The 27,810-nt window shown below is 33.7% G+C and overlaps 4 protein-coding genes across 4 annotated transcripts; 3 read left to right on the top strand and 1 right to left on the bottom strand.

Annotated features, from left to right (window-relative positions):
- The first annotated feature begins 434 nt into the window (after positions 1-434).
- On the top strand, positions 435-9,078 carry LOC137919295 (zinc finger CCCH domain-containing protein 15 homolog). Its single transcript, XM_068762330.1, has 8 exons — positions 435-660; positions 1,512-1,713; positions 2,765-2,865; positions 5,045-5,179; positions 5,645-5,911; positions 6,903-7,022; positions 7,981-8,085; positions 8,782-9,078. Exons 1-8 carry the CDS (start codon positions 589-591, stop codon positions 8,977-8,979), a joined length of 1,200 nt encoding a protein of 399 aa, XP_068618431.1. The 5' UTR covers positions 435-588; the 3' UTR covers positions 8,980-9,078.
- Positions 9,079-9,637: 559 nt separating this feature from the next.
- LOC137919591 (uncharacterized) lies at positions 9,638-15,097 on the top strand. Its single transcript, XM_068762716.1, has 2 exons — positions 9,638-9,817; positions 12,975-15,097. Exons 1-2 carry the CDS (start codon positions 9,726-9,728, stop codon positions 15,049-15,051), a joined length of 2,169 nt encoding a protein of 722 aa, XP_068618817.1. The 5' UTR covers positions 9,638-9,725; the 3' UTR covers positions 15,052-15,097.
- Positions 15,098-15,580: 483 nt separating this feature from the next.
- LOC137919468 (dynein axonemal assembly factor 4-like) lies at positions 15,581-18,113 on the bottom strand. Its single transcript, XM_068762554.1, has 3 exons — positions 17,161-18,113; positions 16,268-16,467; positions 15,581-15,814 (listed from the first exon to the last, which is right to left on the bottom strand). The coding sequence occupies exons 1-3, from the start codon at positions 18,056-18,058 to the stop codon at positions 15,581-15,583; spliced, it is 1,332 nt and encodes a 443-aa protein (XP_068618655.1). The 5' UTR covers positions 18,059-18,113.
- A 1,323-nt stretch (positions 18,114-19,436) lies between these two features.
- On the top strand, positions 19,437-27,754 carry LOC137919391 (phosphotriesterase-related protein). The gene is made up of 6 exons (XM_068762454.1): positions 19,437-19,573; positions 20,890-21,141; positions 23,384-23,641; positions 24,036-24,200; positions 25,617-25,834; positions 27,561-27,754. The coding sequence occupies exons 1-6, from the start codon at positions 19,552-19,554 to the stop codon at positions 27,696-27,698; spliced, it is 1,053 nt and encodes a 350-aa protein (XP_068618555.1). The 5' UTR covers positions 19,437-19,551; the 3' UTR covers positions 27,699-27,754.
- Positions 27,755-27,810: the final 56 nt, after the last annotated feature.

The raw sequence follows: 27,810 nt of genomic DNA, 5'->3' as shown, positions 1-27,810 counted from the left end.
TTGCACATTTTCTAATCTATGTATATAATATCGTTTATAATTAATATTCTATGTCGTTTATAGTTATTTCATCTCTAAAATACACCAGTTATTTCTCGGCTACCGTAGACGAGATATTGTAATGTACTTAATCATGTTTCTCCGTAAAACAGGGATATTTTAAATAATAGAAACACTGCCTTAAATGTACATATGAACAGAATATTAAAACTAGAAAAATATTACAGATTATATAATTTAAAACTTGTTGCTATAAATATGCTTCAACATAATGTAATATTTTTTTATGTTGTTGAAAGTGTACGTAATGTTATCAATAAGATTATTGGAATACATATTTTAATGTCTCTAATGTATTTTGTTAAAGTTCCGGAAATTTTTGAGTATTTAGGAATGTCATAATGTCAAAGTCATTTTTACAATAACTCCACGACTATTGTAGAACTTACTCTAATTTTCTTTCTTTGGATTTTTTTAAACGCGATGTAAATAGGATTTTGTGTAATAGTTGTATAAGTGTTTAATATTTACAGTTCTAAAAGTTCCTTGGAATATTTTAATTCAGAAGCTTAGAGGGAAAAGCTAACCATGCCGCCTAAAAAAGCACCTGCCACCGGCAGCAAAAAGACGGAGCAGAAGAAGAAAGAAAAAGTCATCGAAGTAAATTTCGCCAAATAAATTATAATTATTGATTTAGATATCAGAAATGCATCTGTTTCAGATGAACCATTTTTAAGACTAACATATTATAGATATCACACCATCATCAGCTATGTGAACTAGTTTTCTACATTTTGACTATAATGGTCAATGTACTAAACAATTTTTATTAAAACAACCTTTTTTAATAATGATGACAGAAAACTAAATGGTGATCTGTTATTACTATAAATTTTCTGACGCTATAAGCACTAGAAATACTACTAGATTTCCAAGAAGAAACTTTTGTCTTTTGTCTATCTAAATTTTCATATAATAAATTACAAAATAATAAGTTAGACTCATAATAAAATCCTATTATATTGTGTAGTGTTTATAATGACAATAAACCTTGAAAATGAATTAATCTAAATAATGCATTAGAGGTATTTATTACAGTAGAGCTTATCATTAGTACCCAAATTTGTTGTGAACTCTACTCAGATCATGGTGTGCTTGGTTAAGCAGCAGCGTAGGATACTGAGCCACAAGCTGGTCAGACGATTTTGTTAGGTTTTTCTGATTAGTCAGGATTAAGGTTGCTTCCAACAGGTCTTATTGGAAATATGTAGGAGAGATCTAATTTCACCAGTGGACATCCTATGACTGAAAAGATAATAATAACATGTATTAAATAAAAGATGCATAACAATTGGAAGAATAGGTTTGTCTATAGCCCCATGTCAAGTCTAAGGCTATTCTGAACAATGTTCACTAAAATACTGTCTGTTTTTGTGTCAATATTTGTTGACTGTATATGAGTAAATTTGTTATTACTTTGACATTTACAAATAATTTTAATTGTAACATAGGACAAGACATTTGGCCTAAAGAACAAAAAGGGAGCAAAGCAGCAGAAGTTTATACAGCAAGTAGAGAAACAAGTGAAGAGTGGTGGCATACATCCAGCAAAGCCAATGGATGATAAGAAGAAAGAAAAGGAACAGAAAATGAAAGAGCAAAAGGAGCTAGCAATGTTGTTCAAGCCTGTTCAAACTCAGAAAGTTGAAAAAGGTAGTTTTCTTAGCTTCTTATTATATTATTATTCTGAATGGATTACTTTGTATTAATAATATTCACTCCCAATGCACTGGAGCTTCTCAGGAACTCCATAGGCTAAGTGAAATTAATAAGCTGTAGGCTAAATATATTTTGTATTTTAAATAAAAGCCCATTATAAATTCCTCTGACATAGCTAACTCATGTGTTATTTTTTTATATTGGAATAAAAGGTAAAAATAAAGGCCAATAATTTCTGGCAGTACAGTAAGACAGATAGTAGATATTTATTAAATTTAATAGGTTACTTGGTTTAACTTTGATGGGAAGGTTACAATGTTGAGGAAGCTTTTAAACATCTTGTCCAAAATATTGCATTGTCTGAAGTTAAAGGTCTTTGACTAATGGGTGTTGCCAGTGATGATATGATGATCCAAAACATGGTTACTAATAATGGGCCTCATAGGTAGGTTCAAAGTCACCCTGAGAGCAATGGGCTATGCTTGGTTTTGCTTTGAGATTGAGTCTGAAATGAGGATATCCACAGAAGAATCAAAGATACCCTTATAGCTCGAAGAATAGCTTATCTGTAGTGGCAATAGGCATGGCATACATAGCTCATGCAGCCAATGGCTGTTGAAGCTATTTATACCATGTCAAGAGGGTTTTGAATGGCAGCTATGTGCCAGCAGATGCAGGCTTGAGACCCTCCACTAAGTGGACTGACGACATAGTTAAGGTTGCGGGTAGTGTAAGACTGGTCATTTTGCTTTCCTTAGGGGATGAAATACCTTGCAGTAAGTGAGTATTGATTAAAAAGAAAAAAATAGGTTTTTATTTCTAATCAACAATATATTCATCTTCGTTATCAACAACCTTTTGCCATCTGGTATAGAAATTTTTAATACCGGAACACTTGTTCTGTAAAATAGGTTGACGGAAACAAAATTAGTTTCTGGTCCCTTTAATATGTATGGTGAAAACCAGCTATATACTACCCATGCCAGGTACAGAACTGATGAAGGTTTTTTTTACAAATATAAATGATTTATATTTTTATTTCCAGGAACTGATCCTAAGTCAGTTGTTTGTTCATTCTTCAAGCAAGGCCAGTGTTTCAAAGGTGATAAGTGCAAGTTTTCGCATGACTTGACTATTGAACGGAAGGTGAGTTAACTATGTTAGGTTAATGGGCAGTAATGGTTTGTACTTAGATGTTACTTACAATATCTAATAGATTCAGGCGTTTCTTTGTGTAAGTCCATCCTAAGTAAGAAAGGGACTAATATATAGCTACTTCTGCTATGCAGCAGTAGTCGTGCAATGAACGAGTCTCTCGTCACTAGGTGTTTGACACTGGTTGGTGTAAAACTACTCCTGAAGATGCCCCGTGGAGGGGTGAAACACTTGTTTAGTGAATTAACAATGGTAGTTGTGTAATTCGCATTGTTTGTCGCATGCGCATTGGGCTGGCGGGCAGTGCACTTCATTGCACGACTACTGCTGCATAGCAGAAGTAGCTATATATTAGTTACTTACAAATTATTGTATGTGCCATTATACTTTCTTGTTACATTATCCATTGCTAGACATAGACCTCCACCATAGATTTATTATAAAACTGGCAACTACAAGGTGGACACACATCCTTGTTTTTTTGGCCATCAGCTATTGGGGTCCCTTCGCTCTCCCCAATTGTATTTAAGGGACAGGGCATTTTAATCTTATTTATAATATCCTTAATTAAAATACTTATTTCATTTCACAAGTAAACTATTCCTGCTTATGTATATAAGTTTCTGTGTTTATTTTTACATTATTTACTTCACATTAGTGTTTTACTTTTCCTTGTATTCCTTTAATTTCTTACCTGACCTGTAGTATTTCCACCTTTATTCCAATTAATTATTTGAGGAATGCAGACCTGTCCTCGTCGCTGTTTGTCGGTGAGACAATGCTGTCCACTACCTTGTTAGGGTTCTTGTAAGGCACTGGATACAAGCTGCTTCTTACTGGACTTGTTGCAGATGTATGAAAAAAGAAGCATTGGCATTCCTACTGCTGAAATGATGATGATAATAAATAAATCCCACAAATTAAAGTAAATCACTCCAATAAACATATAAATATAGTAATTAAGTTATACAGGCTGATTGGTTATAGATGTAAAGGTTTTAAATGGGTGAATGTATAGCACATTTATCAGTAAAAAGATCAAATGTATGTACCCAGATTTTCTCCTACCCTCTATTAAGTGATAACTCTGAAATATATTACATTAATTTATTTTTTCTACTGGAATAAGGACAGATTCATTTTAAATTTTGTTTTGACATGATTATTATCATTAAAAGATATGCTAACTCCATAGAAACATATGCTACTTTACAGTGTATGCTGCTAGGAGACCATGATCATGTCATAGACCTGTCTAGCAACACAGGGATAGATAGTAAAAAATAAATAATTTTACTTTGTAATAATTAAATTAAATTGATATTGAATATACATTTTCTTACTATGACAATATCATCATCAAAAAAATATGTATGTTTCTGAAACATATTTTTATGTTTTCTCTATGCTTATTTACAAACAATCTGATGATTATAAGCAAATGTTTTGTGTGGAATGTGTCAGCATAAGGGTGGTTGCCATTGAAGCCACAAAATAATATATGACATATGTATGTTATAACATACATGAGTTGACAGAAAATGAGCTAAACATTCACCCATTTAAAGCTTTTAGACCTGTAACAAATCTCCCAAAACCTGTAAAAACTTACTTTTTAAATTTACAATATATATGTTACATTTATATCTAATAAATGTGTTATATATATACTAGCTGATCCCGCAAACGTTGTTTTGCAAAAAAAAATTGATATTTTAATTTACAAATAAAAAATAAGGGTTGATCGTAGAGGGGTGAAAATTTATGGTTGTATGTATTCTTGTATGCTGTATCATAAAAAAATAAAAACAAAAAATTTCGTTAAAAAATAAAAAAATTTTTTAAGTGTGAACAACATTTATCACTTAGTATAGAAAATAGATAGTAGCCGATTCTCAGACGTACTGAATACGCATATTAAATTTGGTAAAAATCAGTCAAGCCGTTTCAGAGGAGTTCAAGTTCGAACACCGTGACACGAGAATTTTATATATTAGATATATATATATATATATATATATATATGTTATATATGTAAATTAATAATATATATGTTATGTGTGTAACTCTAAAAACAACGGGATGCATGTTACTCTTAACTCATTCCTTTTAATATGATCGAAGAGCATTTTTATAAATCTATAGTAAATATTGTCATAAACTTCTTTAGGCGGAGAAACGATCACTCTACGTAGACATGCGTGATGATGACGACAACATGGATAATTGGGACGAGGATAAGCTTAAAGAGGTCGTGGAGAAAAAGCATGGAGAAGGAAATAAGCAGCGGCCAACAACAGACATTGTAAGTATATGTAAAGTACCAGAAGATTTCGTCCCACAAGACATGAGTCTTTCCCTTCTTGGAGTTTATACTATAATCGCCATGCTTGGCAGGCGGATCGCAGTGTGGTGTTATAGTACGCAGAGGATGCTGCTACACATCTTTTGGGAATTTAATTGTAAGCAGTGGCAATCCATAGTATGCCGGGAATCTAACCCTCGACCTGCGATCACAAGTTTGTCTTTTACCAGAGCTATCACTGCTCAAGCATTTAAAAGTGATACATTCAAATGAATGTGAAAATAAAATAATTAAAATGCCCATATTTGCTTTCGGACATGCCTATAATTCTAGATAGATTTCACTGTGTTTTGAATATTAATTATCTGTTGTAAAAAATATGTATCTTAATTAGATTTGCTATAATTCTCGTTATGTAATAATTTTATAAGTAAATTAATATTAGGTTTTAATTTATGAATACAGATTTGCAAACATTTCTTAGAAGCTGTTGAAAAATCTAAATACGGTTGGTTCTGGGAATGTCCATCTGGTACCAAGTGTATATACAGACATGCGCTGCCACCTGGCTTTGTTCTCAAACGCGATAAGAAGAAGTTAGAAGAGAAGAAGAACGAGATTTCACTTGTAGATTTGATTGAGCGTGAGAGAGCAGCTTTAGGTCCTAATCAAACTAAAATTACTCTGGAGACATTCCTTGCCTGGAAGAAGAAGAAGATTAAGGAGAAATATGTAAGTTTGTTTATAACTATATTAAACAATTTTTCTAACACCATCCCTGGAATATACTTGCCCCTGTTGGCTGGGTTTCACATTGAGCTCATTCTGCGTCGGGCGGGGTTAGCTTCACTCAAGCCAATGAAAATCCTCGAGAAATCCCAGCAGACTTGATGTCGCCGGTGTTCTCGGAGAGGAGCATGAATGGTTTTTCAATGTATTGAGCACAGACAAAAATATATATTAATGTAATGTAATGTAATTATTATTTTTGTTAAGTTTGTTCACACCATCTGTGCTGGTTTTCACCGTAGTATATCACAGGGGTGACCAAGCTCTTTGATAGTGCGAGCCATTTTTAGATTTTCTTTGCAAGCCGAAATTGAATACGCATTTAAAACACGCAAATGAATGTTTTTTTTATCATTTTTATTTAAATTATTTAAACAAAGGTACAATACATGTTTATTGAAGTTAGATATAATGGCACAGATATATGACAGCACTCCTAATAATACTCGAGGTGCCGGTTAGTTAACTATGGTTGATGTTTGGATTTAGCTAACTTTATGGAGGAATAATAATAATTATTATTCACACCAGTTATTTGTTTCGATTTCCCAAGAGCTGACATAGGTAATATAAATTTGGCAATCAATCGGAACCAAAAATAATCGTTCAAAGAGCTGCATGTAGCTCGGGAGCCGTTGCTATGGCCAACCCTGATATGATACTTCAGTGACTGGTATTGAGGGTGGTTCGGACCAGCGCATGGGGCAACCTCTTGGTCGCCGTCTATCTGTTTTTCCAGTGATCAAAATACACTATTACTGTTTAAACTGCTTATCAGTTATAGTATTGCCTTAAATTAAGTATATGCCTTATATATATGAAACAATATATAACATCAGAGTCTGTGTCTTTTAAATAATTACAAGGATATCAACATATTTGCATATACTTACATATGAATTATGGTTAATAAAATATATTTTTTTAATTTTAGGATGCTATGGCAAAGGCAGAAGAGCAACGGCGAAGCGACTTCAAGGCTGGTCGTGCTGTTGGTCTGTCCGGTAGAGAAATGTTCTCCTTCGACCCAGCCTTGGCAGCTGATGCGGATGAGGTAACATATAATATATTTAATATGTATATATTTTATTAGACTGCATAGATTGCCAATAAGATTGAATGGAAGTGTCAGTCATTTGTCCAAACTGTATTTAAAAGTCCTAATGCTGAGCTTGTTGGACTCTGGTATCCATTCTAGAATCCTAAGGCCCAATCAAGTATCTGTTCTGCGCACTATGTGGACTGCACACTTTTGTCCAGCAGTAGAAGAACTGATGAACATGACTGAAATGATGATAATGTTAAAATTGTTATAACTGCCTAGAAGCTCACAACAAGTCTGTTCATAAAATAAGTTGAAGGTAAGCAGACTGCTTAGTGTGATTAAAAAAAACATGTCAATCATAATAAAGATTTGTCAAAGCTTTCTATAGATATCTGAAAATATTTGTGAAACTCTTGGACATCTGAGTAATTAATTTTTTTTTAATTTACATATTAATTAATTAATTTAAATTTGTTATAAAAATAAAGAAAAATTGGTTTCCCTTAGTACATAATTGATTTAGATGTGTGGACAGCTAAAAATTGAAACAAAATAATAGTCTCTGCCTGCACTTATAGAAGTTGAACTACAGGCCAAAAAATAGAACCATTATAAAAAGATGGCAATAATTACAGAAGAGATCAGAGCATTGGTTAAGTTCTACCAATGATCCATCCAAATCAGTGGGCAGGCCTTCAGCAAATTATGTCAAATGCCTAAAGAGAGTTAACATTTTAAAGCTTTATGAACTGATGTTGCGCTGTGTGAAAACTGAGAGGCTTCACAGGCAGTTGCCCCTTACCTGATAAAATCTATTGAAATCATTGTATATTCACTAGACTGTTTGTGGACAAAATTAATAAGAAAAAAATATTATATTATTACCCATTATTTTGAAGAGTTTGAATTTCGAATGATATATTCTATGAATGGCTTCTATTAATTTTTATCGGTTTTCTTTTCACAGGATGGTGATGAAGCAGTTGACTTGGGCACATATGATGAGGAAGATAAAGATACTACAGAGTACAGGGAGGTTCAGTTTGAACTTATTGGTATGGAAGCATCGGAGGTAAGTAAAAAAATTAAAAGCCTTCCTCTGAATAACGTTATTCCCGTATTAGCATTTTTTGTCAACCTTGTAGTTTTTTTGGTCCCATGGTATCCGCTTTAGCAGGAATTTGCACTAAGAATTTTGTTTTCTGACAATGTGGCCAGCCCATTCCCATTTGAGTCTTACCACCTTAAGGCTGATATCACCATTACCAACCAGCTTCCTTTACCAATAATAATACCCCTTTGAGCCAATCTATTTATTTACAACTTCTTATGTCAGCCCAAATTTCTGCTTCACATGATTAGATGAAGTGAAACCGAAATCAAATGTCTGGGTTTTCTGCTACAGATATCTTTGAATAGTATAAAGTTTTTTTGTTACAGTCTAGTCTTTTTCTTACAAATAATACAGGAAATCCTCTAATTATAATTAACCGAAAAAAGGTTACCTTATAAATAAATATGAATTCTGAAATGTGTTACTTTTTCTCCATCAGAAATCATTGCTTTTTTCATGCAAATATAATACAATACAAATAAATATAATATAAAATAATTAAAATACCCGTATATACTGTATAGCATAACAATAAAAATATAATCATATAACCAGTCATAGTGTAAGAAATAGAAAACCTATCTTTATAATCTTTACATATGTAGACTTTGTATATTACAAAAATTAAATAAATTTGGATGTTTATTATTATAGGCGGACGACTCTGGAACTAAGGCAACAGAAGATAGATTGGCGCAACTTAGCAAAGGACTCCAAAATGGAGAGGAAGAAAAATCTAAAGGTGAACCGGATCTTCAAGATGATACTGGTACAGCTGTGCCGATTAATGAAAACCTGTTCCTTGATGAGGATTTAGATGAAGAACTTCAAAATTTGGATCTAGAAGACTAACAATATTGATTTAAGCAATTGTGTATATAAACTAATGGGACATTAAAAATAAATTATCCATTTATGTCAAAAACTATTTTTTTGTTATTTTGTGAAGATTTGAAATAATATTATTAGTGTAAATATCTTCCGTTTGTATATTTATAGTATAACAAAAAGATTACGTGAGTTTGATTTCGAAAATTTTTTTAGTTAAATATATGAGATATATTTTGAGTGTCAATGATTTATTGTTTCAAAGCCTACAAATTTTCAATAATTTTTCACACTTAAATATTAAATAGTTTAATAAAAATGATAATTAAGATGGGAGTTTAAACTGTGATATGCGTTTGTTTTACTCTTATAAATACAAAAAGACTAGTTCAAACAAAAGTAACAGTTTGATAAATTTGGTTAAAAATATAACTAGCCCTCTAATTGATATGAAAAAAAATATGGATGTCAGATGTCATTATCAAAAGTGTAAGGCACCGATTTTCAATTTAAATTAAACTCTTAATGTTTTAGTTAAATAATTAGATTTGATTTGCTAAAAGTCAATATCTAATCCAAAACCAATATGAAGACGGCCAAAAGCCGTGTACCCAATGCCCCGGTTGGTATAAAATAAATTTATGGAACTGTCAGATTATTGTCATATGTCAACAGCGTCATGATCATATGAAAATTAATACATTTACAGAAAAATACTACGGATTATGATATAAGTAATTGTAATATTCCCATTTCTTCAATAAAATATTATGGCTTCGTTTATACTACGCAGGAATATTGTAAGTCGTCACATCAAAAGACAATTCTATCAGAGCAAGCGTAATGCGGGCTATGTCGTATTGTAAGTAAAATATTTCTATTAACTTATTTATTACGCAGAAATTGATAAATACTCAAAACAATACTCAAAATCATAGTGACATATTGTATATAGATAACTTTTTAAAAGAATAATGAATTGCGTCATATTTAACAACTTTTTAATGTGTTTAATTTCAGTGGATTTAATTTATTCAGAATAATTCTGTTTAAAGTATTTATTATTTTGTATTCGTAACATGTAGTCAATGGTCTACAATACTTAGTGCTCTAGTAAAAATAAAAAAACTTGTTGGTTTTCACTTCATAAAGATCTTGACTAAAAAGGTTTTTGTCCAGAGTAAAATTGGATATCACTGTTAACTCTGAGTTAGCGATTGTTACTCCAATACAAATCCTAAGAAAATATAAAATAAAAACTCTTTTCGCTTAATCTATTTATTTATATATGTATATGTAAGAAATTCCTACCCATGTACCAACTTATTGCAAATCTCTTGAACTGTATGGTTATACAGACTTGAAATATAGTAGGAATATTCCATTTGCCAAGAAGAAGCCAGCTAAGAACTGATGTTGCGAAATGTGGTGATGAGGGGATGTTCATTAAGAGAATGCAAATTTTCTCTTTAAAGGTTTAAAAGTTGGTCAATATATTTGTTTGGCATGTGATTGCAAGGAATGGTTTTACACCTATAAAAGGCAGTGCAAGCCACGGTGACAGTGTGGGACAGAATAGATAGTTTATGTATGTAATTTAAACATTTATCTAATAGATTTTTATATATTTACACTGCATAGGTCTACATAGTCACAGAAGAGAATAATTACACTTTTTTTTAATTTTTTGTGTCTGTAATTAATTTTTTATGTAAATCAATCAGTTGTGCTTCTTATAAACACATTATAGGCAGATGATTTTGATAAAGGATGCCAGGTAATGCATCAGCTACCCTGCCTCGTTTTTATCCTAGAGTGGGTGACATCTTAAGTAATCATAAAAAAAATTGGGCATAAAAAAGTTTATTTATACTTAAAACAATAATAACAGATATATTAAAAATTTACTAAACATTAATAACAAAAAATGTTTTAAAGTAGATAATCATGAGGTCCAGTATTTTTTATGAGTGTGATAATATTGATAATGCACTGTGTAAAGGTGTATTGCAAAACTTGCATTTGAAGCAAATCAACTTTCTTTTTTATGTGTTGCACAAAATATCCAGTTTTGTTGGACATATAGCTTTTTGTCTTTATTATTTATCCAAATTAAGTTGTTCATTGTGATGTCTAGCGAAAGACTTCTAGATGGGATTTTATATTGAGGATTTCGTGGTGCCGAGTTTGTTGAACTGATTAATGGAAAAATATGTATTTCAATGTCTCATGCCTTTAAGCTACAATCGAGATAAATCATGGTACTACGATTCTTGCCTTTAATGTGTTAATTTAATATTGCCATGACTTATTCCAACAGCCTTCTGAATTGGGTGACAAGGTGTTTGACCTCATTCAAATTATGGTCATTACTTGCCAATGTGTTGCATGTGTAAAGTTTATAATAACATTGTTACAAACATAGATATTTTTAAAATTTAAGAAATCAGAAATGAAGAAGCTTGCTATAATTACTTCTACACATCTTTGATTGGTAGTTCCAAATTTATAAAGAGTGTTATATTTCAAATTTTGACCATTGCACTATGATTTCTCAGCTGTCATTTACGGAAGAAGTTAATTGTGGTAACATAAAAGTGAAAGTTTAATATGTTTTCTTTCTATTTACCTGCTATTTATCAGCCAGAAAGCTTTAATTGTATTTGATGATAATATTGTTTGTTTTTGAAGATAAACCACTCTCTATTATGTAGCATTTCATTCAATAATGTATATTCAGGTTAGATTGAATGTCTTATTCCTTTTGAATGGAATACACTCTTTTGTGTTCATCAAAGACCTTGCCAAGAAGTTCTTATGACATTTTAATCTTTGTTCATTGGCTTTACAGGAATTTTCACTCAGTTCTTATATAGTGTTCATTTTCAAATATTCATGGGCTGTATTTCTTACAAACCATAGAGCGCTAACTATATTCTTACTATTATGTCTAAGTTTCTTACTGGCCTGATCTTTTTTGGCTTTGATATGACATTACCATGTAAGTTTTCTGTCACTATGACAGGTGGTGAGACGGCCGGTGAGGTAGGATGGTGGCATTTAGCTTAGCTGGCAGACAGTCTCCCTTTTTTAAGATAAATGTTATGTGCATAAATTTAGTAACACTTGTTTTCCTGTAATTTCATGGGCGGTTTACTTGGATCTTTGTTACTTGAAAGTAAAATATAACATGTTTAAATAATTATATTAGTAATAATATAAATATATATATTAGATATATGAAGATTTATAGTCATAGTAATGGATAGAACACGAAAGGGTGAATACTTTTGTGTGCCTTAGATGTTAAGAACTGCTCTGTCCCTAGAGTTTGGGCTACACATTCACCCCTTTAAAGGTTTTACACTTATAATCAATCATGTTGTATAAATATATCATACTTTTTATATCAGTTAATAAAGGAAGTTGTGAGTAAGAAATCTTGAAATGATGTTAGACTGCCAGGTATATTTTGTTTTAACATATGATTCCAATGGAATCGGTACTGCCCCCTAGTGGGTGTTTGAACTTTTCATGAGGCTGCTTCCATATGGAAGGAGGCACTTTGAAATATCTCTAGTTTCAAGAAAAAAAAAACATTTTATCTAGCTGTCTAAAATGTTCATTTTATTATAAAAACACTTAAACTGTTTTGTAAAAGAGAGCATTGGAATTTTTGTGTTTTTCTTTTGCCTTATATTCGTCGTCATCATCAACATTTCATCCATAGAACGCACGCCGATGGACAGAGGCATATTCTATAGATATCCAAACTACCAGTTGGAAGTGGCCTGAATCCAATATCCTCTCACAATCTTAAGACCAATTGTCCACTTTGCGGCTGGACTACCCTGCGCATGTTGGTTCATAGTTACCATTCTAGAACATTAAGGACCGAACGACTTGTTCTGCGCGCTATGTAACCTGACCGTTGCCATTTCCAACTTACCTATAAGGCATAAATACAAATATTAATAAGTGAATGAAAATAATTCAGGAGGATTTACTTTTATTTTCAGAATTCCTGAAATTGGTGAAGACGGTGATAAAAATGCACTGCTGTTGGAAAATGGGTTGCCAGAATTTAATGATCTCACAATTGAAAAATGTATTGCTTCCATTAGCAAGCAGAGTATGGAGTATGAGAGTGGTGTTAAGAAGGTCGAACAATCAGCGGCAGATTGTAGAAATGCTTTTGAAGAAATATTCCAGCCTCTAGAGAAACTGGACAGCCAGCTTGAGTTAACATGGGGAATGGCGAAAACTCTGTACCTAGGTAACAGCTCTTTGATGCCCACAAAGTCATATCTACAAATACATGAAAGAGCATATAAGGCCAGATCCACAAAGTTCAATAGCATACCAATATTTCATGCTGCGGTCAATGAAAAGAATCGAATGAAAGACCTTACGGATGAAGAACAAAGGTTGCTTGATAAATATATTTTAGAAGGCAAACTAAACGGACTAGATATTAAAGGTGTTAAACGTGAAAGGTTAAACAGCGTTCTAAATTCATTGCAGAAAGAAAGAAGTCTCTTTCGCGAAAAAGTCAACTTTGCTACCAAAATATTTAAAAGCACAATCAACGATGAACAAGTAATTAAAGAGTTCCCCGAAAGTCTAGCAAAAGCAATGTCTGTTAATAACGACGCAAGCAGAGGTCCTTGGAAGGTCACACTGCAACCACATATCTATGAGCCCTTCATGCAGTACTGTCCAGATAGAACCTTAAGATGGAACGCCTGGCAAGGATATGTTCAGAGATGTTCGGGATATACTAACAAAGATTTAGAAACGAGTACAATTCTCGAGAAAATACGAAGTTTACGTCAAGAACAGGCTGCGATTCTCGGATTCGACACATATGCTGATATGAGCATGGAAACCAAAATGGCGGGCTCTATTGAAAACGTGAACAATATACTAGACAGTTTGTTAGAAAGCGCTCGTCCCGTGCAGGATTTAGAGATGGAGGCTTTACAAAGCTTTGCTAACGAAAGAGGTATGAATAAAAAACTAGAACACTGGGACATACCATACTGGCAGAGGAAGCAGAAATGGTCGCTGTATAACTTTGACGAGGACAAAATACGTGAATATTTCCCTCTTACGAGAGTCGTCAACAGCTTGTTCAATCTTTGTAGTACATTGTTTAAGATCCAGATCGTAGAAAGATCCAATGTTCAGACGTGGCATAGGGACGTGAAGTTCTATGATGTGTTTGACGATTCCAGCAATAGACCTATTGCCGGTTTTTACTTCGACCCTTATGCTCGTCAGGATCAGAAAATACGAGTGTATGATGACGCCGGATGGCATATATCCATTCGTAATAAATGTTCTATCACTTCAACTCTACCTCTGTCCGCTCTGATATTCAATTTCCAAGCGCCGGTCGATGGGAAACAGTCATTACTGTCGTTTAAAGAAGTAAATGTTTTATTCCAAAGGTTCGGACATTCCTTACGTCACTTATTAACCAAAGCGAACTACTCGGAAGTAGCGGGACTGTCTAACGTAGAATGGGACGCGGCCGAGGTATGCGGGCAGGTTATGACGCATTGGCTGTACGACCCACACACCATACACGCCATCAGTGGACACCATAGTACCGAAGAACCATTACCCGAAGAAATCGTTCAAAACATACAGAAAGTCAGACGGCACATGTCTGGTTACAACTTATGTCAGGAGTTGTATCTCTCGCGGTTGGATCTGGAATTGCATTCAAAGAAAACATTCTGGAGGGACGTTGTAAGGGAGCTATGGCCGAAATACAACACGATAACCTTCGACAAGTACGACTCACACCCGCTGTCCTTCACCAAGATCATCTCCGAGGAGTGGGGCGCCGCCTACTACTGCCACATCTGGTCGAAAATGATCGCAGCTGACATTTACAGTGCTTTCGACGAAGCTAGACAGGGTGATCAGGATATATTGACAGTAGGCAGACGATACAGAGACACGTTCTTGGCAACGGGCGGAGCTTGCCACCCTAGTGAAGTGTTCAGGAGATTCCGCGGAAGAGATCCATCTCCTCATGCGCTCTTGAAAAACCTTGGACTGCCAAAAAAGATTATTGAAGAATAGAACATGTATTAGTTTTGTATTATAGTGAATTCCTATTATTATAATATGCCAGTTATTAACGATTTTTATTTGGTGTTTTTATCAACCAAACAAAGGAAAACACCACTCACTAATAGAAAATAAAAATACCGTAACCCTTGAATACAAGGAAATCGTATCTTAAAATCCAAAACATAACATCATCAATTTGTAATATAGATACTCTAAAAATTTATTCCCTACAGTAGCTTTTTTGTGCATCTTTGTATATTTATACAATAAACTCTCTCTCCATTTTTAATAACTCTTTGAAAAGGAAACTAGAGGATTTAGTGTATTAAAGATATTTGTCAAGGTAACTAAAAGTCAAAACTCATCTGGCGTTTTAAAGACGTCCACAAGTGATGACTGTAAAAAACTGAGGGTATTTTGATATTTTTTTAGACAATTGAAGGTAGATCGATATTAAAAAGTTGCTTGAAGATAAAAATTTATTCACTAAACTAAAACCACTATTACAAAAAAATGTGTTTTATCCAGCTCCTATAGGTCAGTCCGAATCAGGATTCTGTTCCCAGGCCCTTTCCATATTGTAAATGTCTTTTTTGATGTTTTCGTCTTCGGGCAGTAGTTTAGCCGCTGCTTTCATTTCATCGATGGCTTTGTTCAAGAAACCCAGACGGGCTAAGGCGGCGGCGCGGCGAGCTATGCATTTAGCGCGATTCTTCCGGTTTCCTTCGCATGGCGGCTTTAGCAATTCCAGAGCAGTCGAAGTGTCATTGACCTGTAAAAGTAGTGGTTCAAATGTGCATTGATTTTGTTCCTAACTCTATATTTTATTAATGTGATTGTCCCTATATCCCCTATCATCTGTCTGAGATGTTCATATGTCCAAGGTTTGATCATTATTATTATTTCATCCGTAGGTCCACTACTGGACATAGGCTTCTCATCATCATCAGGACAAAGTCATCTCTACACCTTAAGAGACCGTCTTACGCTGCAATTGTCGGTTCGGAACTTTAAGGCCACGTTATCATTTTCATTTTAGCCCTAGGACGCCTCCGCTGGACACAGGCCTAGCCAATAGACATAGAAAAGGACATGGTAGCAAGGGACTTGCTGTCCTTCTGGTCTCCACACTTCAGGAACTTAAAACCCCAGAGGCCTTCAGTTATGCGTGCCATGTAGGCTGCCCGCTGCAACTATCTTGCCAGCTGTACCCTCAATTACTTACGCATTTATTAAAGTTGCCAAGAGCGAAATGCGTCGCTGCCCTGTTGGAGTACAAACTTGGCAGCTTGTCAGACAGTGTGATCCCGTGGGTGTACGCGCTGATGGCTCCTAAATAATTTCCCTTGCGAAAGAACTCGTCTCCCTTCTCCTTGCACCACTGAGGATCTTGTTCTTCGGGACGGAGGTCTTCAGATACGAAGCCTGGGAAAGGAATGTTTCAGTATAAAGTATTCTTGTGAATATGCTGACTGAGAGAAATGGTAGAGAAGGTGCTCCACTCTCAACGAGAAGATGGTTACGTAGAGAAAAACTAGGTTCAAAAACATTAATATCTAATGATTTCTGTTTTATAATATTCTTGCCGAGTGAAATTTTCGAACTGTTTAATCTTTAATGATTATTTAAAATATTTTCGATAGGCTGCCTACTTCTTTTTTCATCGGTCGACAAAATAAACTTATTTTCGAAACATTTTTGTTGTTATGTATGTATGAATATATATACATAGTTGTTACATTAACTGTAAGCAAGTGAATAGCCTGAAACCTAATAATCATCATTTCGGCCGTATGATGTCCACTGGTGGACAAGGGCTCTCTCCTATCTGAATTATAATGACGTTTATGATCATCTATTTTAGTCAGTTATTCATGTTTTTTCCATTGTAAATTAATGTCATAAATGTAGGAACTATTAACTTCTTAAATAAAACAAAATGCTAGATTAGGCTATTATTAAGTGGACGTTGAAGTGGACGCCATGAACAGGCAAGCGAAGGATGTCCACCCAGGTGAACAGAAGAATTTATTAAGGTTCTTTCAAAAATTTACATGAGAGGTGGACATTCTGCAGCTGAGGTGATGATAAAAATAAAAAGATTTAAGAAAACCAAACCAATCGCTCTTCTAGCCTTCGTGATATTCCTCAACCAAGCTTCTTCTTCTTGAGCAGCCGACTCTCTGCTTGGAGTTGGAAACGTCCTCGGGGTATGTTTAATTTCCAGTTCCCTTGTTTCTCTTAACTTCGGTAAAACTCTCGTTGCGACTTCTTTTTTCTTCTTCTCAATATATTCTGATTTAACTGGCGTATTGTCGGGTTTATTTGCAACTGATGTTACTTTTCTCGTTTGCTTTTTCTCTATTTTCTCTGTTTTAATGACTTTTTTCTCGTCATCCGAAGAAGGTAATTCGATGATTTTAGGACTGTTTTTATTTTCACTTAGATTCATTTTATTTATACTCAATGTACTATTTCGTATCCATTTCTCATTATTAACTGTAGTAATGTTTTCGTTATTTTGTATTGAACCTCTCCATCGTTCTAGATCATCCATCGCTCTGTTCCTTTCTGCGTCTCTTCTTGAATCCATTAACGAATGTTGTTTTGAGTCTATTTCCATTGCCTGCTGCACCGCAAACCTGTCCATCTGACTCTTTTTTATTGATTTTTGTTCCGCTTTCTCTTTTGCCTCATTTTGACACTTTTCCAGTATTTTTGTTCGCAGTTCCATCTTTTCTTCTTTACTTAAAGTCTTTTCCAGACATTGCCAATTTGTTTCTTCTTTTTTAAGCATATCTATTACTATTAAATCGTCTAGCACTGTGCATTTACTTTTATCGTTATCAACCTCATCGTACAAGAATATTTCAAGTAGAAAGGGATTAAAGTGTATCTTTATGTAAGAGTCTGTGGTAAAAACGTCGATATCTTGTCTCTTCCTCTTCAGTGGTATTTTGATTTGCAAGTTACGATCACTTTGGGTCCAAGTGAAATCTTTAACTAGTATAGGCATTTTGTGACTTAATATCACTTATTTTATCACGATTTCCTTATTGCGTTCTTGTTACTTCGTTACCGGGGTTACCTAACATTGATTGCATTTACATAATGTCAAGATACAAAATAGTTAACTTTTTTTATAGTTGCAGCGTTCATTTAAGAACGTTTCGTATTCCTGGCCACTATAAATAATTCTTGCACGTTCGAATTTAGAACGATGATTTGAATTCGTACGCCGCCATTAATACTACCGTTGCCTTTAGATTGATTTTAAGAAGCAAATGCGTATTGGTGATCCAATAATTTAGGCTACATAGTGTTATAGATACCGTGCTAGAAGCTTCACACCCATAGCATAACTGTTAGCCTTCGGAACTTGGTTGAAGTCGACTTCCTTTGAGCTCTTGTCTTCTTTGACAAGCTAATCACCTTCAAGTTACCCGCTGCTAGTGACGACGCTCTTTTTTTGTTCAGGTTCTTCTGACTTTCTTATGATGTACATAAGTAGATACAGTAAATGAATATTTAATTATCTTGATACAACGAAAAAAAAACTGGATATGACATCGGCTCTTCTTGGATAAAAACGGTAGCTATAATTTAGGGGATGCCAGTATAGGGGCAGTTTATTCAGGCTCTAGTGTAGAAGGTACATTACGTCATCTTCAGCAGCGAATCGTCCACGAGGATCCCACGCCAGAGCGCTGTATATTTACGTCGTGGGAAAGAGAGCGCTCTATAATATTTATCGCCTTGTGATTGGCTATTTTTATTGGTAGAACATTGTTTTCATAGTTTTAAGAATCGGTATAAATATTTAATCGTAAGGACTTCGTGTTGTCATTACCACCAAGATCTGCCTTAGGAGGAATCCTACTCTAGTTTCTATTAAATTAAGCTTATCTCGCATTCTCTTGATATACACAAATGATAAATATGATTAATTCTAGGTGGAATATAATATAATTTGATAAATGCCTAAATGAATTCGTACAAAATAACTCATTTTTCATTTACTATTTTAAAATATTCTGCAAATTAGTAATGCCATTCCAAGTTGCATCTTATTTGACATTAAAAACTATTATATATAACCTGTGGCGCACTTTATGCACGAAATATGTAACTGTCATGTATTTTATTATTTAATAATATTATAGTAAAAAGCATACTATAAACAGACTTTAACATTTTATCGATTTTAACATTAAAACATAAAAAATCAAAATATAAATTATATAAATATAAGAAAACAAAGATATTTGTTTTATTTATGTATTTGTACAGATAACATAGTTTAGTTTTTTTTTAAACTTAGTGTACAATTGCATGCCATGTTTTTCTATAATAAGTATTGTGTTACTTATTAGCAGATAACACGAGATAATGTTGTTGACTGTGTGAAGAAGCTTAAGAAATTTTATGACTGAGTGATAGAAGCAAATGGTTAGGTTATATACGTGGTGAAATAATATTTATTACATTCTACTTTTGATAGTTTGTAAAATGAACAAACGGATACAAACAGGTAGGAATATTTTAATTATTCACACTACATATGAATTCTTTGTTGAACCTATTTACGCAGCGAAAAATGTCTAATGTTAATTTAGCATATTTAGTATATCTAAATTATTTGAATATAGATTGTTACACATTGCAATCACACTCTTATTACGTTTGTTATAAAACTACTGTAAATTATCAATGTTTAACTAATTAAAATACAAAAAAAATACTGTGGCTTAGAATGGGTAAAATGGAAGCTAAATGATAAACATTATTTAATATTTAAAAATTAAATTAAAGTTCATATATATCATTTACATCTTTTAAAATTATTGAGGATTAACCATTTAGACATAAATTGTAACAGGGCTAAATTTAACTATTTTATTTCTTATCGATCAGGCAAAGGTTTCGACGTCGCTCAGCCAAGTTAAACTTTTGTTCTTATTATTCAAAATTTATTCAAAATAAAGCTAAAAATATTGCGATTGAATTAATAAAAAATTATAATAGCTTTTATTGTAAACATGACGAGTATCTAATTCTTCTTTTACTTGAAATAAAATAATTTCATTAATTTTTGTGTGTCTGTAAGTAAATAAATATCTTATAATTGAATTTCAAACAGCGAAATAAATAAAAAGTACTGATACCAAAACAAATACGATTATGACAACTTTTATTTTAGTAACCTGCATAAGTTTTTCGGTTTTTGTTTGCACTATTAATTTTTAATATTTGATATAACTACAGCTTTATAAAACATATTCATTTTCTTTTTTAAACAATAGTTTCCTAGCGTTAGAGGACAGTACTTTTTTATAAATGCTGTTAAATTATATAATTATCTTATCAATCAGAAAAACAAATAAACACTACGTAACTAGTTTTGTGTCAATTAATTGTATATTTTTTGTATATACATGTGCTCGCGTTGTTTCATGTTTTTATGTGTTCATATCACAAACTGTCATTTCTTCACAATTAAATAACATCCAAAAGCTTATAACCATGGGCGTCAAAACATAACCTAGAAACAGATCATATTTATTTTACAAAAACATCGTTTTTGACATTAGGTAGGCTAAATTTTTTACGGATAGCTAAAACTGTTGCCTATTACTATGGTTTCTAATACTTTTGATGATGGATTAATGTTTCTTTTTATTAATATAAATATTTGACATTTTTATTTGATGCTTATTATAATCTAAAATAAATAAAACATCTACCAATATTTACGAATAAATATCTACCAATAATTCTACCAATAAATTGTGGCGGAGGCGTTATTGCTAGAGGCAAAACATTTATGTTCATAATTTTAAATTGCAGTTAACGGAGATGTGGATCCAAAACTGCTTGGATTCACACTCACACACGAGCATTTATATATGAAATTCAGACATTTTTATAAAGAACCGCCAAAACAAATCGCTGATAAGTTTCAGTCAAATTTCTCTTTGGAAACCGTTGGCTACATCAGACAGTACCCTTACAGTTCCCAATTTAACCTGCTCTTCAACGACTTGGAATCGAAGCAAGCTGTTTTGGAAGATGTGACGGCGTTCAAGTCATTTGGAGGTGGTAAGTATAAAGTACTAAAGAATACTTTTAATTATTCATCGTTTTAGTCCCTAGACACTCACCACAATTCACAGGCCTCCCTCAAAGACATCTATGGGGGGATATATCGTAATTACCTCGCTTGGAGGCGGGTTGGTGATCGCAATGTGGTTTTATGGTGCGCAAAGGGCGTTGCTGTTCATTCTCTGGAAACTTCTTTGTGAACAGTGACAATCCTATATAATTATCTAATCGAATCCGTGACCTAAAATCGCAAGTCTCAGTCCTTTTGGCTACCACTGCTCGACTACCTCTTGCTATGACTTTAAGGATATGTTAGTATTAGGGTGACCGGAAAGTAATGTCGTTTCTCTCGACATATTTTACAGAAAATCCTATTGATTTTACGGCTCCAGCATTGATTATGTCTACTAGATGGCAAAAGATTGTTGATAACGAAGGTGAATATATTGTTGATTAGAAATAAAAACTTATTAAAAATGTAGTGGTGTGATTTTAACTTAAGAAAGCGACATTACTTTCCGGTCCTCCTAATATATCATATCGTTACCTGCTTGAGGTTGTTGTGGGGTTTTGCACGATCCTGGTACGTTTAAAACCCTCGTAGTAACATATTTTAAGATGAAGGATACCATTATATCAACTATAAAACTATTTAATTATAGTTTCTATATTAATATTTAATTTATTCTATTAAGAAGATGTTAGTCGGAGTTTAAAAACTAAATACAATTTTTATTCTTTTACATTTTAACTATGAAAGTTTCAATAGGACCGATCCTATTCCAAATGGAAGCGGTCTGAATCTTCCGATGAAACTATCATATATGGCAATAAAATATCTATATTAATATTACAAATTCTAATATGACTATACTCATTATAATCTTGTTCAACACAAGTGTTACCTGAAAAAAATATTACTTTATAAATAAAATGGTTTTATATTACTTTTCTGCTCGAAATTGTAAAGCGATCATTGAACAATGCATTTTTTTATTAGGTACCTTTCCTTCCACCACTATCTGGTTGGGGTCAGGGATTATATTTTATTAATATTTTTTTCATTTTCCTTATTTTTTAATTTCCATTCTCTTCTTTCATTTGTCACAATATCCATCTTGCTACTCTTTCATTCAATAATTCGATTTATTTTTCTCTGCCACTCTAATTACTTTTCATCCATCTTCAATCAATGCAGTTAGGTCTATTTACAATTTGCAATATCTCTGATTTTTATTTTAACTTTTCTCTTACATTTATGTATGACAGTTCTTTTATTTTATCACAGTAACAACTTTATTTTAATAGAATCAGGCGTTGTTTTGCGGACGTCCATCCTAAGTAAGAAAAGGACCAATACTTCGGTGATAAATGCGTATGCGGGAAACAATGCCAATTACACAACTACCACCGTTAAATCACTCAACACGTGTTTTACCCCTCCACGGGGCATCTACCGGAGTTATGTTACACCGATTAGTGTCAAACACAGAGGCATTAATCGGTGTAACTCGCATTGTTTGCCGCATGCGCATTTATCAGCAGGCTGGCGGGCGGTGCACTTTGTTGCACGAGTACGACTGCATGTGCGGAAGTGGCTAAATATTGGTCCTTTTCCAACTTTATTTTTGTTTACATCTAGTTTTCCCTTACTATATTTTACCTCTCATTTACATTTATTTCTACATGTTTAACTTACTTATAACATCTCTTATTACGTTTCTGCAGAAATTGAGAAAGGTTTCTCTCCCTTCTTCCTCTTTCATTAAAAATGCGACAGTCGCCTCCTGGACCTGACCAATGCAATTTGTCGGTTGATATTTACAGTAGCTTTATCGTATTTAAAGTGGCAGTAATTGAGCGGAAGTTTTCTTTGTGGTGCTTCGATTTGGGCCCTTACCTTATATAAAACACTGGATTAGATTAATGAAACATTAACTTTTTTAAGGCTTGTAATTCACTATCAACGTTATCATATCAGCCTAGAATGCCCACAGCTGGACCAGTATATAGTGGCCTACTGATGTACATCTTCCGACTTCCTTAACAAGGACATCTGCCCGCCTTCTTGCCTTCGTCTCAACTCTAAAACCTTAAGACTCCATCCGTTCTGTTTTGCATGCTATGTGACCTGCATAATGCCACTCTAACTTACCAATCCGCTGGATAATTTTGGATAATTAACATGTTCGATAAAATTTAAACAATTTTCATTGTATTAAACTATCTCTTGCTAAAGGTGCCATAGTGGAAAATTCCACTGAAGGTTTGGAGAGAAACATTGACTTCCTGAAGCAGGTGTCATCGACTACAGGAGTTCACGTTGTAGCAGGAACAGGGTTCTACATAGCGGACGTGCAAGAATACAATTCTATTAAAAGAACTAAAGAGGAACTTTACAATCATATGTTGAAGGAACTGACAGAGGGATGTGTTGATTACCCTTCCGTTAAGGCAGGATTTATGGGGGAGATTGCCAGTGTTTGGCCATTGAAAGGTAAAATTATTAATATTTTTCAATCACACACTTACAGTATCCGGCGATAAATATTGGAAATATACCTTTGGAAAGAAACAATTGACTAATTTCGACTTCGTAGAGCACTATCTCTGTCCCACACTACCTAAGTAATGTTTTGACAGTCTTTTTTCAAGAGTGCAGTCGCGTCCAGTTCAAAATATATACTTAGAGTTGTTAACACCCGTTTTGCTTTTTTGTTTCGAATCATCTTTCTCGTCTTTGTTTGAATTAGCTTCTTTTTCTATTTGATGTTGATAAGACGTAAATAAATCTAATTTAATCTAGTAAGTATTAAAGGAGGATTTATTTAAAATTTAATTTTGAATATGGAACAAAATATTATCTCCTGTAATGTTCGGCATATTTTTAGATTTTGAGCGCAAAGCGATAGCTGCTGCTGGGGAGGTCCAAGCGCAACTCGGCTGCGGCGTCAGCTTCCATCCTCATCGGGATCCAGAAGCACCATTTGAGATAATACGAATCTATACGGAAGCTGGTGGACGTGTAGACAAGGCAGTGATGTCACATTTGGACCGTGAGTTTTGGAAAACTTTATACTCATATCAAAAAACCTCCAACCCTTGTAGAGGAACGACAAGAAGGTGAAGATTGTGGGAAGTAGCTGAATGCAGGCACTGAATAACCGGTGGTCGTGGCGACCTTTCGGAGTGATGAGGATGCATTGCCAGTTTCGGATAGCAGAAAAAATAGAGTAGGGTAACATCGCCTTATTGGTAAGTCAAGAGTGAAGTTGCCAGATCTTCCTTTATGACAAACATATAAAATGTAATAAAAGGAGTAATGGTAAAATTGAAAACTATGATAGAAGGTGATAAAATATTTATATGACATTAAGAAAGAAAAATAGATTTAAAGACACAAAATGTGAAATGTAAAAATTAGGAATAAACTGGAATTGTAACTCGTAATATTCTGGAGAAATTACAATGGAAACGAGGCGTTGTATGAAAGAAAAACAAGGTTTGGAAAGGAATAAAAGAATAATAGAGGAATGAAGAGTGTGGAATGAGAATGATTAAAGTAAAAATATCCCTGTTCATCCATGATAAGTGAGTACAAGAGGCCCCAAAAAAGGAGACAAAAACATAAGGTGGGGAACATTCTTTGCAGTAGACTATCTGCAGATATGATGAGTATTATACGGAATAGATTTTAAAACATCTATTTATATCATGTTGGAATTCAAAACAGCTTTATTTATTTACATTCTTAATCTATTATTTACTTCTTAGGCGTCAAGGTGTTGCTTAATTATTGTATTTTTAATCATAGAACGTCATTTGGTGAACATGTATCTTATTGCGACTCCGTTCTCGTTCCACGGAGGCGTTTTTCACTTTTACATTTAGTGGACTGTACCCTATCACGTGGGGTTACTCCGAAAATAATCATGCAGGATAATGAAGTAAACAAACACGTTTATTCGTTAACATAATAACTAATTAAATATTTACACTACACATATATTACAACTAAAGAATTACAAGACTACTAAACTATGTCACGTGGTACCGTGCAAGAGAGAGAGAGAGAGAGAGTGCTGTTGGTTATGGTACCCTGGTCCCTACTTCCATTTCCATGGGCCTGCGCGCTAGTGGGAGAGAGATTGGGGCGTGGGACGCAGGGAGAGGTTTCGCGTATGCACGCTCGGCGGAGGTTTTATAGGTGCGGGGTGGGGGGGAAGAGTTTTGCGTACAGACGCTCTGGGCAATGCCAGCCGTCCGCAATTGATCTATTCAATATATTTTAAATAGAATCAGTAACAAGAGTACAATCATTGTCCAGGCAATTTGTCATCTATGAGGTACGCATATGTCTAGAATTGGACGTCCAGTTCCAGTTCTAAATCAACAGAAATTTCAGAAACATGAAACTAATAGCGATATATAAAAAAATTGTTTAATTTTTAGAATATATCTTCTCTAAACAGGTACACTTCTCGAGATGGAACAGTTGCTAGATTTTGCGGATTTGGGTACGTTTTGCCAGTTCGATCTGTTCGGTGTGGAGGTGTCTTATTATCAATTGAACGATGCGATTTCTATGCCCTCCGATGCTCAACGTCTTGATATAATCCAGAAGCTCATAAATATAGGAAAGACGGACAAAATTCTCATGTCCCATGACATCCACACGAAGCACAGATTGGTGAGATATTTCTTATATTTATTTTATGTTTGTCATGTCTATCACTGCCAGAGTGATCCTAATTTTTATTATTTATTTTAACTTTATTATGTACATTGTAACAGAGATTTAAAACTTATGCATATATATATGTATATATATATATATATATATATATATATATATATATATATATATATATATATATATATATATAAAAGTTTTAAATCTCTGTTTATAATAATCTCATCTTTGCACAAGGCTGACATAAAGTACAATTACGTTTTATTATATATTTTTAAATCATATTATATATTACATACAAAGAAAAGATTACATTCTTTGCCTAAAAATGTAAGAGATAGTGCGGGCGCAGTTGTGTGAACAAGTGTAAATGTATTACTCTCAAAGAAATGTTCAATTCAATCAATAAAAGAACAAAAAGAACTGTCACCTGTCACCTTAATAACTTCAAGTTCCCTTCCCATTGAGGATCATTTGTGTAAGTGAGAAGAATGAAAGAAGAACCCAATTTGATAGAAATAAGAATTAGATTAAGCTATAAAGAGTTAGTGTCTTATTAAAAGACGTTTGTAACACTTTATCAATTTATTTAACACGCGAACAAATTTTTATTAGCGCTTGAGTGCGAGCAAAAAGGACGTGCATTCGTCGTAGGACTCTGGGGCGCAATGTGCTCTGCGACCGAGTGAAAGCGGGCAATAGAACAAAGGCGCAAAAGAAACAAAAGTAACAAAAGGTCTGCGCCCGCGTCCGGTGCGTGCATGTGCCCGCTGCACTAATTCGGCACACTAAGTTCGCCCGTCGGCTACGCTCGCTCACAAAATCTTACACCTATTATTCATTCAGACATCACATCAGTGTATATACGACTCCCACAGCTACCCTATAATGACATACTTCAACTTAAAGAGACAAAGGTTCTAAACGCATTCTAAATTGCGAACAGCCCGCAACGAACTCAGACGGATTTTTTCTGTGATATTTTTACAAGTTTTTATTTTAGATATACGTACTAGATTTATTAAAACACTTGCCCACAAAAGAATTACTTATTTAACTTTTCATTTGCTATATATAACAATAATTATTTAGAATTACTTTTGTCTTATTGAATAGCTATGACATTATATCAGTTCCTCACACGTGTCTTGTCTATGAATGATCACTTCGTCATTTCAGCTCATAAACGCCCTCGGCAAGGCATAGATCTGACTTAACCCTTAATAGCCTGATTTGCGAAAGTGATTTTTTTTAATATTATTGTGTTTGCTTGTGGGTCTAGATGAAGAGAAAAATTGATTTTTTTTTAATTTCGATGGAAAGAATATTATACAACAGTAAAATTCGTACAGCCAACCTATAAAAAAACTAATAGTAATGTGAACATTCGGTTTAAAAGATTGGTATCAAAATTGAAATTCTAGGCTATTAAGGGTTAAAGGTATATATGGGGAGATGTTCCATAATCGCCACCCTTGGCAGGCAGGTTGGCGATGACTGTGTGGTATTATGGTACGCAGAGGACGCTGCTGCCTATCTTCTGGAAACTTGTGAGCAGTGGCAATCCTATACGCATATGTGAATTATACGCAAGAGTGAAACCGATCCCAAGTCTCAGTCCTTTACCGATAGGTTACCACTGGTCGATTGAAGAATTAATATGTACTAGACTACAATATATTTTTTTTTTTACATAAAAATGACTACAAAAATTATATTTCAGATCAATTTTGGTGGTCACGGATATTCGCACATTATCAACAACATATTACCGAGAATGAAATCCAGAGGCATTTCACAATCCGCGATCGATATGATTACAATTGAAAATCCCGCCAATTGGCTAACTGTCAAATTTTAAACATCGGTGTTGTCATACGTAAATGCGCGGGAAAGGAAAAATGGGTAAAAAATAATTAATTAAAACTTAACTTTAATTTTAAAAGAAATAAATTGTAAAATCGTAATTATTT

Source organism: Battus philenor, unplaced genomic scaffold (genome assembly GCF_028537555.1).
Source record: "Battus philenor isolate CCGP_79_NKW_IND1 unplaced genomic scaffold, ilBatPhil1.0.hap1 SCAF_16, whole genome shotgun sequence".
Taxonomy (NCBI): domain Eukaryota; kingdom Metazoa; phylum Arthropoda; class Insecta; order Lepidoptera; family Papilionidae; genus Battus; species Battus philenor.
This window is presented reverse-complemented; position numbering and strand designations above follow the sequence as displayed.

Excerpts from the sequence above, each read along its gene's own strand:
- LOC137919591 (XM_068762716.1), top strand. The coding sequence starts at position 9,726 with ATGGCTTCGTTTATACTACGCAGGAATATTGTAAGTCGTCACATCAAA. Across the intron at positions 9,818-12,974 it reads AATGCGGGCTATGTCGTATT|AATTCCTGAAATTGGTGAAG; the intron begins GTAAGTAAAATA and ends TTTTATTTTCAG.
- LOC137919391 (XM_068762454.1), top strand. The coding sequence starts at position 19,552 with ATGAACAAACGGATACAAACAG. Across the intron at positions 24,201-25,616 it reads AGTGATGTCACATTTGGACC|GTACACTTCTCGAGATGGAA; the intron begins GTGAGTTTTGGA and ends TTCTCTAAACAG. Across the intron at positions 25,835-27,560 it reads TCCACACGAAGCACAGATTG|ATCAATTTTGGTGGTCACGG; the intron begins GTGAGATATTTC and ends ATTATATTTCAG.
- LOC137919468 (XM_068762554.1), bottom strand. The coding sequence starts at position 18,058 with ATGCCTATACTAGTTAAAGATTTCACTTGGACCCAAAGTGATCGTAAC. Across the intron at positions 16,468-17,160 it reads GAAGGCTAGAAGAGCGATTG|GCTTCGTATCTGAAGACCTC; the intron begins GTTTGGTTTTCT and ends TTCCTTTCCCAG. Across the intron at positions 15,815-16,267 it reads TTGGCAACTTTAATAAATGC|GTCAATGACACTTCGACTGC; the intron begins GTAAGTAATTGA and ends CTACTTTTACAG.
- LOC137919295 (XM_068762330.1), top strand. The coding sequence starts at position 589 with ATGCCGCCTAAAAAAGCACCTGCCACCGGCAGCAAAAAGACGGAGCAG. Across the intron at positions 1,714-2,764 it reads AACTCAGAAAGTTGAAAAAG|GAACTGATCCTAAGTCAGTT; the intron begins GTAGTTTTCTTA and ends TTTTATTTCCAG. Across the intron at positions 8,086-8,781 it reads TTGGTATGGAAGCATCGGAG|GCGGACGACTCTGGAACTAA; the intron begins GTAAGTAAAAAA and ends TTATTATTATAG.